The sequence below is a fragment of the Pezoporus occidentalis genome, unplaced genomic scaffold (genome assembly GCF_034315485.1).
Source record: "Pezoporus occidentalis ecotype Australia unplaced genomic scaffold, CSIRO_AGI_Poc_V1 ctg64, whole genome shotgun sequence".
Taxonomy (NCBI): Eukaryota; Metazoa; Chordata; class Aves; order Psittaciformes; family Psittacidae; genus Pezoporus; species Pezoporus occidentalis.
In genome coordinates, this window is record NW_026915987.1 from 470482 (window position 1) to 484947 (window position 14466).

Sequence of the window (14466 nt, forward strand, 5' to 3'; positions counted from 1 at the left end):
AATACATCTCCCCCTTAATTTACTCCTTTTCAGGACATTCAACCTCATCTAAACTAGGTCCTTATAAAACAAAGCCTGTGTTTCCTGCAATTTCCACAATGCAAACTATTGGCTGGCTAGCAGCAGCCTGGCTGATAGAGGATATGACACTGAAGTCTCTTCATGTACTGAATTTAATATTTTTGATTTAGAAAAACCTAGTTTGCCAGGTGAAATGACTTTACTAGCAGAGTTCTTTATGAGCACAGAGCAATCTGCTACACAGAAAGACCTAGATATGATTTTCTGTGAGTTTCACTGATTGTGGGAATTATGGATGTCAGATTACCTTTGCCTTTAAAGAGCAATTTCAGAAAGGTTTCTAAATTGCATCTGTACACAAGTTCCTGGCCAAGCATACAACAAAACTGGGGGATCATAGGAAGCTGCTGGATTTTGTTAGGATGCTTACACTTAGTTTTGGTATTTCCTTTCTCCTTTACTAGTAAGAGCAAAAGCATCACAGTAGGTGACTTTGGCTGCATTCATTCTCCTAGCATCCTGTTAGCTGGCCAGTCCACTGAGGATATTCAGGTTGCTTCTGTTATTTAGTTGAGCATTCGTAAATCTATTTAGAGGCAGAGACTGGAATATTCTGGTGGCTCAGAGTCTTCTGTATGCTTTCTCTGGCGAGAGAACTCATTGCTTATAAACCTCATCTGAACCTCTGAACATGTAACAATGCAGTGCCAAATTGCAGTAATCTGCCAAGGGTATAATTATCTCCTGACAGCTATACCCTTGGAGTTGTTGGATTGTTATTATTGTAATGAAAAATCTTTATTATGGCTAAATTGTTTATTTTTGAGACTGGGATATTCAATTGGTACTTGTGAATGGTATTTTTCCACAGTTATGGACCTGACACAGATTAGAGAATCACATTATTTAACCTGGCATTTCTAAAGATTAGTTTTGTTTAGAAGCCTCCCCTCCTCCTTTCACAGGTCTCATGCTGTCCCCACAGAGGCAAAGTAGCTGAACACAGGAAACTTGTAAGCCTTCAGAGCAAGCCACTGACATAATTTCCCCTAAGCATATATAGCTTGCTTTGTCCTTGAACTGCTGGAGGATCTAGCTTCCTTCTGCCATCTGTCCCTTTCCCAATGCATCATTCCACATAATCTCTCCACTGCACAGTTTTTCTCTCTTTCACAGACCAAATTAGCTACTGAATAGATCAAATTGTAGTGAGATCATGTACCACCTCCCCTTAAAATTAACAGAAAGTCTTCCTTTGATGACTTCTATCAAGGAAACCAGGTCATCAGTATTGCAGGTGGCTGTTCATCTGTGACATTAACTGTAGTGATGAGCTATGGCTGTTTTCACATGCATTGTTCTTATGGCAGAGAAACTAAAAGCACTTCCCTAATGTTTAGATTTGAAAATCAGATCCTTCACTAGATGACACATAGATTGGGGATAGGAAATGCCATTTCAGCACGTGTCCTTCTGCTCTTCCCTAACCATCTCCTAGAGCAGCACTGCCCCTTAATCTGGGGTTGCTGCAGCTGGAGGGTTGTACTGCAGCCTGAGCTTCTTAACAGGGCTCAGGAGAGAGAAAACAGTTCTGGGTTTTGGTGAGTAGAAAAGTGGAAGTGGTGTGTGATTGCCGAGTTGCTAGTTACATACCTTATTAGGACTTGAACAGAGAAAGTCTGTGCAGTGTTCTTCTGATTCTCCTCTTTCTTTCCAGTGGCTTTAACTCATGATGTCTTGAAGAAGGCTAGAGGAAACCTGGAAGTAAGTACAGTTTTTGGGTGCATTTAATGCCTTTTTATGTACTCATTAAAAATACGCATTGCTGTGTTAGTAGTATTCTGCAGAATTGGTCTGATTTGATTTAGATTTGCTGCCTAATCCATCTGGGTGGCAGCAAGTTAGTAATATTCTGCAGTATCTGATGTTTGAATCAGTTTTATGACTGATCACATCAACCTGCTCCTTTCTGATGCTTTCTGTACATTAATACTCATCTGTCATCTTCTTCCAGTAGTTTTATTTCAGCAGATCACAGTCCCATAACTTGCCAGCTGAATAAGTTCAAAGACACCATTACTTAAAGCTTGTGTATGTATTAATAACTAGTGGTGCCTTTATTTAAATATAGACCCACAGGCAAAGCTTTTGCAAACAGCTATTTGCTAATGCAGTGTATTAAAGTAATCACTGTTCAGATTTGATTTCTCCTAGAAGTTTTGGACTCTACTCCCAGGAGGATGCAATACACCTCCTGACTCCTGCATCCCCTCCTTCTCCTCATGCCACTCCACTCAATGATTGTACATTTCCCAGCCCCTCCTTAAGTTTTACTCTGACCTTTCCCATACATCCCTTTACCTCACCTTCCTGACCACTGTGTGGTTGCTGTCCTGTTGTCTCAGCCCTATGCGAGTTAGAAAGTGGTGACATAATAAAAACTCTTTCTACTTACAGAAATCTTCTTACAGAAGCTGCTATTTGCAGATCCTTTTGCAGCAGCATGGCCCAGGGGTAGGGACAAACTGTGTGCACTTGAAGTACTATAAAATAACAATAATTGTTGCTTTTCTCACCAGGTCCCACCAGCTGAGAATCAAAAATCACCTTCCTATACCAGCAAGAAAAGGATTCTCTGAAAGAGAAGATTCCACTCACAGAGACTGCTCCTGTGATTGCTCTTTGCTTCTTTCTGCCTTACTATTTATTGATGTAAAAACGTTTGTTCAGCTCTTAATGGAATCAGCCTTTGACCAAAAATCCAACAATAATCTTTTGGTAAATAACTTATTTAACATTTTCTGTAATGTAAAAGATGTTTTTTTTAATATTTATTACAGAAAAAAAGGTACTGGAGAAAGTGAAAAATCCAGATTTTTTTTTTTTTAAAGTTGGCTCATTTGATATTTTATATTTGTACTTGTCCTGTTAGAAAACTATTTGTTGTTATAAACAGGTCCTGAAAGAATCACAGATGTGATTCACCTTCCACACTGTTTGTCTACTGCTAAAAGAAGGTAGGTTAAAAGAATAATAATGCTGGCAGTTGTCATTGTTTTGTAGCACTGTGAGAAATGTTCACTATTTTATAGCATTTTAAACTTATCTGAAAGGTCCTTCTGGAGCTTTCTTACCTCCCTGTTAGAAACTTAGGTCGATGCTAAGTCTGATGGTGTTACTTAGACAATTAAAATTGAACATCATCACAAATGTGTTTGTGTTTAACCGTTCTATGACTCTTTGTTCAGTGAGTGCTCAGAGTTGGAAGGGACCTTAAAGATCATCTAGATCCAAGCCCTGCCACGGGAAGCCACATTAGAATGGAATGAATCCAATTCAGTCCTTCGTGATATGTCTGTAAGGTACAGACAAGGCTTGTTCTGGCTGAGCTGGGATGTTGGAAACTTGCTTTCAACAACACTGAATACAAAGACCTCGTGCTGTTGGTAAAACATCAGTGTTACCCCGCACCTCCACTGGGATCTGTACAGAGATGCAGAAAGCCATGAGGGACACAGCCCGACAGGTTTGTAATCCATTTTTGTCCTAAAAACACTGAAAAATGTTTCATAAATTCAATTAAGTCCTTTACTGGGGTTTTTATGTCCCGTATTGATACATAGAAGTGGTAATTTGGCAAGGCCAGAGAACACAAGCATAAAACATGCCTTCATGCTCTTCTCATGCTGACTGCCTGCAACCTGCTCTCAGTGTCACTAAGTAAGTGAACTGGGAAGGTGGTTTAACCCTAAAAAGACCATAATTTAAAGTGATTTTCCTGTTACAAAATAATTTCATGGTACAATCATGGCTTTACTGAACTAAGTGAATTTCTCACTAAGTGTGATTTTTACTCTTTTTCCCCTTGATGATCTCCCATTATAGTGGATAATTCACCCTCATCATCCAAGGTTAGCACCAGGTCTCGGAAATCTCAGTGCAGGTTTGTGGTTATATTGGGTATAACCTGATCTAATGTCCTTGGATATTGCACTCTAGAGAATAACCAATGTGTAGTTTCACAACAGTCAATCTGTGCTTACTTAAACTGGGCTGTGAACACAGATAGCTCTGACACCCACTGAGCTGGCCACGAGACAGGAGCCATTTCAACTACTCTGGTACTACATGCACAACATGTCGAGGACCAAGCCAAGCCAGAATAGCTCCTTCCACGAAAGCTTTGGTGTGTTCAAATGGTTTCCCAACAATTTGATGATATTCAGACAACTGAATACCAGAAAGATGCTCTAAAGCACTTCGGTTCTAAATCACAGCTTGATATTAAGAGGTCAGAGCTGCATCCTCCCTTTGGGCAGCCCTGTGCTCCTAAGCTTAGCTGGACACCATTATAGAGTCATAGAATGGTTTGGGCTGGAAAGGACCTTAAAATCATATAGTTCCAACCCCCTGCCATGGTCAGGGATGCCTCACACTAGTCCATGTTGCTCAAGGCCTTGAACACGGCCAGGCATGGGGCAGCCATAGCTTCTCTGGACAACCTGTGCCGTGAAGCCTTCTGAAGGATGAAAATGGATTTAATAGGAGATCCCATGGTCTTCTAGAGGTGTCATGCTCTGATCTACATTATGTGCCTTGGATATCCCAATATACAGCTCTTACCTGAGTTAGCCTGAGCATCCATCTCACATTGTGGCTGCTGGGACCTTGCACCTCTAGTCCATGGAGGGAGATGAAAGCTCAGTAACACCACGTCGTTGTCCTTAGCTGACAGCAGGGGGAGGCCAACTCCTTCGTCTGGATGAGGGGAAAGATGCCAGGAAAAGAAAAGTGGGGAAGTTAAAAATAAACTTTGCAAATTGACAAAAAAGGGGGAGGTAAGGGAAGAGCCGATGCAGTCGAACTCCTTCTTGAGTCTCTTCACACATTATTGTCCTCACAGCTCACTAAAAACATCGAGTTAATTTTACTAAGTAGCTAAATTACAGACACTCAGATGCAATCAGAACCTGCTATACATTCCAACTCACAAAATTAATCACCCCACAGTCTTGAGTTACACCACCTGAAGGAAGCAGCTGTACATCTATATATAGTGTTCCCCTGTCTCTTGGTCCTCTTGCAACCTCTTTTTTCCCCCCTCCATACCATCTGTACTTAAATAATCTGATTAAACGTTTCCCTTCCCTGCCATGATTTGCCACTTATTTCTTCATGGTCCCCGCTGTGCCCTCTTCTCCTGACCCCTTTTTCCTTCCTTCCCATCAGCTCTGATTGCATCCAGCTCCCCATCAGCGTTCGCACCCTGCAATGTGCTGAGCAGGTCCCATGGGAGGTGGGTGCTGCTGGGGAGTTAAAATACAATCTATAGTGTATCATCACCTCTTTAAAAGCAGATAATCCTCCAAGATCCAAGTATTTCATCTTAATGAGAAGTGCCTCTTAACCACACGTAATTTACTGGGCTGGTTTAATAATAATTAAAAGAAAGAAGGAAAAACACTTCCCAGATGGAGCAGAAAAAGCCCATGGAGTGTTAAACGTGGTTCCCATTAAGCAAAATTGCGTTTTCCCCCTTAAAAATCATTATGCCCAAGAAAAATAAGCAGTGTAAGCAAATGGCATTGTAAAGGAGGGGCTCATCTGCTTCGTGAGCTCCTGCCTGCCTCTGCTCTCATTAGATGTGCAAGGTGAGGGGAGACATTCATTGCTGAGAGGTCAGGAACCAGCACTTGAGTAGGTGAGGGGAGAGGCTCAGGGCCGGTGCCATCTTTACCTGTGACCTTGAACCTCCCCGGTGTTGCTGTGTGCAGCAAAGGGGCTTTCTCAGAGAGGATGCTGAAGGGAAGAGATGAGAAAAGGGAAAAGAGAGATGGGAGAAAGGGAAAAGAGAGGGAAGAGGAATAGGAAAGAGGGAAGGTAGGAAAGGGAGGAGAGAAAGGGAAGAAAAGGAGAGGATAAAAAGGAAAAATAGAGAAAGAGGGGGGAAGAGAAGGGAAGGGAGGGAGAGAAGGGAAAGGGGGGGGGGGGAAGAAAAAGGAGGGAAAGGGGGTGCGAAGAGAAGGGGAAAGGGGGGAAGAGAAGGGGAAAGGGGGTGCAAAGAGAAGGGAAGGGGGAAGAGGGGGGAAGAGAGGGAAAGGGGGAGAAAGAGAAGGGAAAGGGGGAGAAAGAGAAGGGGAAAGTGGGTGAAAGAGAAGGGGAAAGGGGGGGAAAGAAGGTTTTCTTCCTTCTCTTTAGGCCCCTAGAACATGTGCAGCTCCACAGCAATAAAGGAAGTATTAGAGCAGTGCATTAACGACACATGCATCCCTGGTGCTGCCAGCCAGCCCCGAGCCATCCCTTCAGTGCAGTGTGTCCAGGAGCCTGCGCCTGCAGCTTAAGACCAAGGCTGTAATTACCTCTGCCAAGAGAACAAATAGGAACAGTACCCAAAGCCTCACCGGTGGGTGGCTGTATTAGACATAAATCAATGCTAATGCAGTCGGGCGCTTGGAACAGCGGCGCAGCAGAGCCGGGCAGTGGGTTAATCTCAAGAGAAGCTGACAGATCCCATGGGAAGCTCTGTGGGATGTGTCTGCCCAGGAGGAGAGGGATGGATCTGTGATGGGACTGAACTGTGATGGGGATGGGGCTGTGGTGTCTTGGAAAGCCAAGCAGAGGGGACCCCAAGTGTAAAGCCACTCAGATGTAGGCAGAAAGCAAGTCCTGTCGGTGCTTGTAACTGCAACAGAAATGATCTGAGAGGAAAGATAAAGTAGGAAAACCCTTTAGAATCCTATTGCCACCACAGCCCAAGTCACAGCAGCCAAAGGCCGACCTCCAGCCACCCTCAGATGTGAGTCCATGGGTTCCCAGAGCTTTTCCACCTGGATAAGTGCTTAAGTCCTGTACCTGGAAGCAGACACATGGCTTTGCCTGACCCTTTGAGGTCAGGCAGCTCATAAGCTGCTTGCATTAAAGCCATTTTGATGCACCCTAGCAAGCACTTGGGGTGATCTGCGCCTCCAGATGCAGGTCCTGCTCTGGATGGGTCAAACACAGGCAGCATCTTGGGGGCTGTCATGCTCTGGCTTAGGGAACTCCATCACTAAGCTTCCCTTATGGGCAGTGCACTGGACACAGCCTGGTACCCTGGTCTCATCCTCACTTCTGTAACAGCATGGGAAAGAGCTGCTTAATAGCATCAATACCCCCCCGCCAATGCATTTATCCCCTTCCTACCCTTCTCCATCACCACCTTGGCTGCCCAGGTCCATGTTTGAGCCTGTCTGGAACAGCCACTAGATGGCAAAAGCAGGTTGTGCTGGAGGAGAAGCGGGGCTGCAGCGTGGGGAGCGGGCCATGGACCACGGCACGCAGAGCCCAGCATCCGCGGCCACCGACCCTCCCCTGCACGAAGCTGCTGCTCTGGGTTTGTGCTTGGTCCTGCTTGTGGGAAGCTGAAATAACCCCAAACACACGGTGCTGGGCATCGTGGAATGGTTTGGGTTAGAAGGGACCTTAAAGCTCATCCAGCTCCAACCCCTGCCACAGGCAAGGACACCTTCCACTAGAGCAGGTTGCTCCAAGCCCTGTCCAACCTGGCTTTAAATGGCATTAAGATGAGATCTGAAGCCAGGCCTTATTCTGTATTACTTAAATGGAATAAAACCCCGTAGCAAACAGTCTTAAAATGTGCCTTACATCGAATCACAGCCATCCAGAGGCCTCTGTACAGTTATCAGCATACTTGGTGCTTGCTGAAGTTTTGGTACCCATTCCCCTTGAGGCAAATCAGAGGCCCCTTTTCAACAGGCTTTGGTTTCTAAAGCAGAAAATGCCTATGGATGCTCCATCTTTGGCAGCACCAAACTGGTTACCTCTACCTGCAGCAGCATCCCCGCTGGGTTGATGGGCCAACCCCTCATGCTCCAGCCCGAAGCTAAAGCAAATCCCGCCCCATCTGCTCCTAAAATGCCATTTCTCTCCACCCCCAAGTTTAACACTACTCCCAAATCAGCATCTGCATTTCCCACCATGCTGCAGAGCTCCAGAGGGAATTGCTCTTGGAGACGGGCAATGGGCTCCTGCCTCTCCTGCTATCCTGCAGTGCATAGCTCAGAGTTAGCAAGGGTGAAGCACACATGGGGAAGCGGCTTGGTCACTTTATACACTACAGAAGGAAAGGCTGCAGCATCTGCTTGCAGCTTCTCTCCTACAGGGAGGGGAGGCAGCGTCCAAGGCTGCAAACAGCAGCAGTGGGGGAAGCCAAGGCTGCTCCTGGGCTGCTGACAGCAAGGAATAAAGATTCCAAGTGACTTCAGTGGCCAGTTCCCACCTTTCTGTCCCCTCCTCACCATCCTCTCACATGTGTTTTGCTCTGCTTGCTCCCGCTCTACAGAAGCATCTCTGAATGCAGCATGAGTGCAGAGCTGCATCGCATCTAATTGAAAGTGATAAATAAATCAAGTAACCCTTTTCCCTACCCACAAGTCATTCCTCTTATAAGCTCCCACCAACACAAACTCACACCCTGGACATCTCCATAGGCAGCTCTGGGCTGTCCCCATCCGTCCAGGACCAGCAGAACTGCTGTTACCCCACTCTCTGTTCAGACCTGCTGCTCCACACTCATCACCTTTACTTCCATATTGACCCCTTTTGCGAGCATCTCTCCCTGTTTTTTAGGTGTTTCTCTTGTCATCCCTTTAGAAAGATACTCAGTACAATATCTTCCCCCCCTCCTTCCTTTCTTCCAGCCCCATTGGAGGAATCTGCTCGGGTAATTTGTGGCAGCAGCGGGTTGCTGGGCCATGCATTATGCATGAGATGCAATCTTTATCTTTGCGCTCCACTGTGTGCATCCTCAAGCAGGAGCAGCATCGTGCCTGCACGCAGAAAGAACATTAGCAGCTCAAAAAACAGCATAGAAAATAGAAAATGCCCATTTATTTAAAGGAAAGTAAAGAAAAACCCACCCTACCCTCCTCTCTTTCAAGCTGCTCTCACTGGGATTGCTGAGCAGCAAAGAGCAGTCATGTTGTTCCCACTTCTATGCTGGGAGCTGCTGTGTTCAGTGTGACACAAGCAGTGTTGGTGGGGAGCCCATAGGTGTCTGTGCACTGTGCAGCATCACCAAAAGCACCCTCAGCTACAGGTGGTGACAACGGGGATGCACCATGTCTTTGCAAAACAGCAAACTTAAAGTAATAAATACATCAAGTAACCCCTTTTCCTGACAGCTACGGGACTGTGGTACCTGTTCGGGGAGGATGCTCCCTCTCTCCATCCCTCCTGGTACCTACATGTGCATATACACATATATGTGCATGCCAACATGGTGGTTTGAGCCCATTCTTTCTTGCTGTTAGGGATCACTAAAGCCTGTATTGGCCATCCCTGTTCACAGCTTTCAGAGCATGTCATGGAGCCGGACCCCAAAGATCACAATTACTGAAGCTTTGAGCCTTTTTGGCAGATCTGCCCCTATTTTAACCCACCCTTTCCCCTCCCAGCACACACACTTTACCTTCTCCTTCCCAAGGGCTGATGCCAGAGCCCTCAGACAGCTACACTGGGGCTCTATGACATGCTATGAAGAGGGGATATGGCAACCACTGGAAGGTCAGATGAGTGGGGGTACACACTGCCAAGTCTTGTATCAAAAGCCTTTGGGTTAAATGCATAAAGCAGAACGACACAGAAGGGATGCAGAAAACTCATAGGCCAAAACTACCCCAGCTCCCACCCCACTGTGTTCAACACTTGGGGGTCATCTACTGCTATTGTAGAGCGGTAAGATGTGAAGCTCATTTTAAAGTCCATTTAAAACCCACCTGTGACCAACCTCAGCTCCTCCATCACCTCCTTTGCACAGGACCACTGTGGACAGGGGGTTCTCCATCTCCACAAGATGGGCTGTGGCCAGCACTGAGCCATCATCACCAGGAACAGGGTGCAAGCTTGGAATGGCTGGAGGAGGAAACAAAGGACAAGAAAACAGGTCTGTTAAATCCCAACAAGAACACAAAGCATGGAAAAGAACCAGGAAGTGGCCCCTAAGAAGGGATAAAGGGGGAAAAATGCCCAGAATGGATAATAGGGAAATGGAAGAAGACCCAAGCAAAGGAAAAAGGAGCAGGAAAAAAGAGAGACCAATAAGGCCAATTATTTTTCATTCTTTGGCTTAGGAACTAATTTATTGCAGCAGTAAATCACGGTTAGGACAGGTAATACCATGCCCAGAGCCTGGATGTTATTTAGACAGCACAATGGTGATAGTAATGCTCAGAAAAGTGGGAAAGTTTAAGTGCCTACAGGCCACATCTCGCTCTGTATGGTCTCCCCTTCACTCAGCACTCGCTTCCCCAAAGCCATGGGGCTTCAGGAGGTGTAGAAGGGGTTTGTGTTCCCTCGCCTTAACATCCCATCGCTGCACTGGGCTCGGGCTGCAACTCCACATCTTCCTCCCTCCCTGCCCCTACACTGTGGTGCTGGGGATGTGCCCACCTGCACGTTAAGCCCCAGCTGTACGTGCTCACTGGTGTGCATCCCACCACACAGGGGCAGCGGGGGTAGAAGGTCTTCAGCAGTGGTTTCTGGTGCAGGGATTTGCTGTAGGAACTGAGGCTGAACCTTTCATCACACCTCCACAGAGCATCTCAGCTGACAGGGAAGAATCCTTACACTGTATAAAGATGGTGTCTGTATAGAAACAGACTTCCCAGGGGTTAGAAGAGGCGAGGGGTTTGTTACAGGAGCTGCTCCATCCCTGCAGCCCTCCTCCACTGCTTCAGTGGAGCACTGAAGCAGCAGTTCATTACGGTATTTGTGCTCCACAATCTCTGAGGAATCACACCCTGATGCTTTACGTGGCCCTGCACCACTCTATGGGGTGCCATCTCCATCCTATGCCCCTTTCCTCCTACCTCGGCTGCAGTTAGACCTGGCACAAGCATCCCATGCACTCCCATAGGATGCAGCCAGGGCACAGGCAAGTGTCTGGGTGCTCATCACTGATCCCTGCTGGCCCGCAAGCCTGCAAGTGGTGTTGTCAGCCTTGAAAAATGATGTCAAGGACGTGACAAACCCAACCTGCCTTGCCTCAAGTCATCAGAGCACGTCACGCATTCTCCAGCAGTCATCTATGAAACTAAAGAACTTCATTGTGCACCCGTCTGGGTGGGAGAGGTGAGCTCTCTGCTTCCCCTGAGCGGACTTTGAGCCCATTTGATCCCAGTTTCCCTTCAGGATCACTTGCTGTGACATCCACATTGTGATCCCAAGGGACCATTTGGCAGATGCAGGAGCATCCCCTTGCAGCTCAGTGTTGAACTTGCAGCCCTCCGCCTGTCCTCAAGGCATGGAAGACACAGAGACTGTGCCACCACACCAACCACTACCAGTGTTGCCTACAGTACACACTGGTGCTCTGACAGTCCCCCACCAGTATTCTGCTTGCCTAAAGCCACATCAGGATGATGGCTTTTTGGGTAGATGGGAATATATTTAAGGAACGTGTTTACTTACATCCTGTACATCACAATAAGCCTATCTCCAGACACTGCATTAGAGAAATGCTGTGATTTGAAAAGTTACTTTGTTCTCCACCTCCTCCAGGCAGAAATGATAATAAAAACCAGCAAACCACTGGTGGATAAGGAGTTAAAAAAGAAGAAGAACCATGCAGCTCTGATTTCCCTATTACTACTGGAGCAGCACACCAAATGCACATGCGGGATAATGAGCTATATCTTGGAGACAGCTATTCATTTATAACACTGGTAAATAAGGGTTGATGGGGACAGAGGAGGTGGTTTAAAGAGCGGTTTGTGTTGCTGAGTCCACCAGATGTCACATTGGCACTTAGAAGCCTGAGGTGGTTTGAAATGCGGTGTGGATTGTCTTGTGTTTGATCTTCTAAACCCGTCTCTATCCATCATCGTCAGCCACTACCAGGATAACGGGACCAGTTTTGATGGGAGCCTGATTGGGTTTTGTTGGTGTAAAGGCAGGGATGCACATGGGCCTGAAACCTGACATTTCTACCTCTCCTGCTGGGAAAATGTGACTTTAAGCAGGAACAGGGTTAACTCCCACCCCAACCCCAATTTGTTTGATGGTATTCAGCCTGCGGAACGGGAAGCATGTTTGCATTTGTGTCTGCTTGAGTGCAGCTCACACGGACCTGCTCCTTGATTGGTTTTAGTTGCACCTGATGGTAATGCAGAGGGAAAGATCGATATGAAGTGAGCTGGCCTGGTAACCTCTGCAAACAGTGCAGGCTTCACATTGAATACAGGGAAACAGAGAAACATCCTGACAGCTCCATGCAGCCGGAGCAGCTTTGTACTGATCTGCTCTCCATGGACCCTCAAGGTCTCCTGCATCGTGCTGGGTTTTCCCTCCCTGATCCACATTTCAGGAATGATTTTGCAGCTCCTGCCAGTCCCTGCCCATAGCAGGGGGCTGAAACTGGATGGTCTGAAAGATCCATTCCAACCCAAACCATTCCATGATCCTATGTCCCCTATAAGACCTCACAGCAGCAACCTCAGTGAGACCAAGAACATCTCCATCCTTTTCTGCATGGACTGCTGAACCCTGGAGCTTCTCTAGTCTGAACCCACCCTCCAAATGGGCTATCTCATACTGCAGTGAGTGGCCACCACGGGCACTGCAAGGCCATCACCCTTGCTGCAGCTCCTCAACCGAGCCTGCAGTGTTCAAACTGACTCCATATTCTATGGAAGCCACCATGGACCTTGCCTCTTGTGAAGGGGAGCAGGAGCTATTCCAGCCTGAGGGAAACCAGAGCTTTAAAGGGGGAGCAGTAATGGGGAAGGGGATCTACTCATCAACTTATGGCTGCATGGTGCTAGCACATAGCTGTGGAAGCCTCTCAGGACCTTGGCCTGGCTCCCTCCCTAAGGAACCCCATCATCTCCCCAAGGACCAGCCGTATGAGTGGCAGCAACACGATTTGGCTCAAGACACCATAGTAATACAGTGTCCATTAAGGTTTTTATTAGCATGAGCTTGTGCAGCAATAGCATCGCTCACAAGTGCCAGTAAAACACACCACGCTGTTAACCAGCCTGTGTATGCCCCATCATTCTTGTGTAAAATACCTCATAAAGTGTTTCAAGTTCTTCTGTCATCTTTTTGCCTTGGCTGTAAAACCAGGCTGGGTTTAAGAGCCAGAGCTCAGCTGAATAGAGCCTGTTACTCGTGGCCAACTTGGATTTTAACTCCATTTTTACTGAAGGCTCCAATGGACCCATTCAAACCCTTGTACGTGTAGGAAGAGGAGGATTCATCTCCAGCAGTGATGGAAGCTGTTTACAGAACATTAGGGAAACAGACCAAAACAGCACCCAAACCCCAGCCCGGTGCTGGTGTTGAGATACACACACAGAAGCTGACCTCTTCCCAGCATTCACCATGTGAGCACTTCATTGTGGAGTCTTGGAATGAAAAACCTAAAACCCAAGCTAAGGTCAGTCAATGCAGTCTGGCTTGTTCCAATGAAGGAATTAACATGAGGACAAAACGCATTCCCTTTAGGATAAACCTCATACAGGATGTTTTTGCATTGACATGGGGAAAGATCAGCATGTGGTCACTCGAAAACCTCTCAGAAAAGGGCAGCTTTATATGGCTGGCAATAAGGATAATGCTGCTGTGCATTAGACAGCCCCTATTATTCCCAGGTAAACCCCACAACCACCTGAACAATGCTGGTCACATTAAAACCTGCCCTGGCTTCACCTTCTTTGCCTGCAGGCTTTTGGAGGGCCACGACTGAATACAGAGGTCAGGGACCAGAGTCAAACAGGCTCAGCTCTTGACCAAGGTTTCTGGTCACAAGGACAGACACACAGACACCCATCACATCCTACAGTGCACGTGCAACACAACCAGGGCTGCGCCGAGCATCACCTGTATCATGTGCCAAGCCCTCCTCCTTCAGCCCTTCACACCCATCCTGCTCTGTCTTACCTGAAGTTGAGACATATCTGTTGCAAAGACCTAACATCAAACCACTTCCTTTGTCTGTCCTTGGGTTACTGCTCCTCGTGTGCTGTTTTTAACCATCTTGTCTGGGTTTTGCCCCCTCTTTTCTTTTACTTCTCCCTTTTTGTCCCTTCAGGAACTGACACAGTTGAGAGAGCACAGAGATTAAACAGTGCAGGATCGCCTCCTGCATTGATAGACTCAGATTCTCATTACACAGAGACCTAAAATACATAAATATTAAAAATCTATATATTAAAACCATCTCAGAAATCTGCATCCCATTAACTCTGGCATAAGGCAAAATGCAAAGCAAAAGAAAGAGAAGCTCACACCATTGGTAGCTTGAAAACAGAGGCAGAGTGAATTAGCATTCTCAGTGTGCAAAGTGAACAGAGCCCTTTGCACCCATACAGAATGGGAGGATGCAGTCAATCCCTCCTCAGAGCTACAATACAAGCCTATGGCCAAGAGGGTCTGGGTGAAGTT

General features: G+C 46.7%; 1 protein-coding gene and 2 long non-coding RNA genes across 3 annotated transcripts in view; 1 reads left to right on the forward strand and 2 right to left on the reverse strand.

The window, feature by feature from the left end:
- Positions 1-2904, forward strand: part of CDK5RAP2 (CDK5 regulatory subunit associated protein 2) — an 80330-nt gene extending 77426 nt beyond the window's left edge. Inside the window, 2 exon segments of the mRNA XM_062640308.1 lie at positions 1739-1785; positions 2601-2904. Of these exon segments, the coding sequence (XP_062496292.1) occupies positions 1739-1785; positions 2601-2660 (107 nt within the window). The 3' untranslated portion in view covers positions 2661-2904.
- LOC134174934 (uncharacterized) lies at positions 1691-4782 on the reverse strand. The gene is made up of 3 exons (XR_009968845.1): positions 4645-4782; positions 2477-2564; positions 1691-1779 (listed from the first exon to the last, which is right to left on the reverse strand). It is a non-coding gene; the product is annotated as an uncharacterized LOC134174934 (long non-coding RNA).
- Positions 4783-7597: 2815 nt separating this feature from the next.
- LOC134174913 (uncharacterized) lies at positions 7598-9913 on the reverse strand. The gene is made up of 3 exons (XR_009968829.1): positions 9798-9913; positions 9221-9262; positions 7598-8849 (listed from the first exon to the last, which is right to left on the reverse strand). It is a non-coding gene; the product is annotated as an uncharacterized LOC134174913 (long non-coding RNA).
- Positions 9914-14466: the final 4553 nt, after the last annotated feature.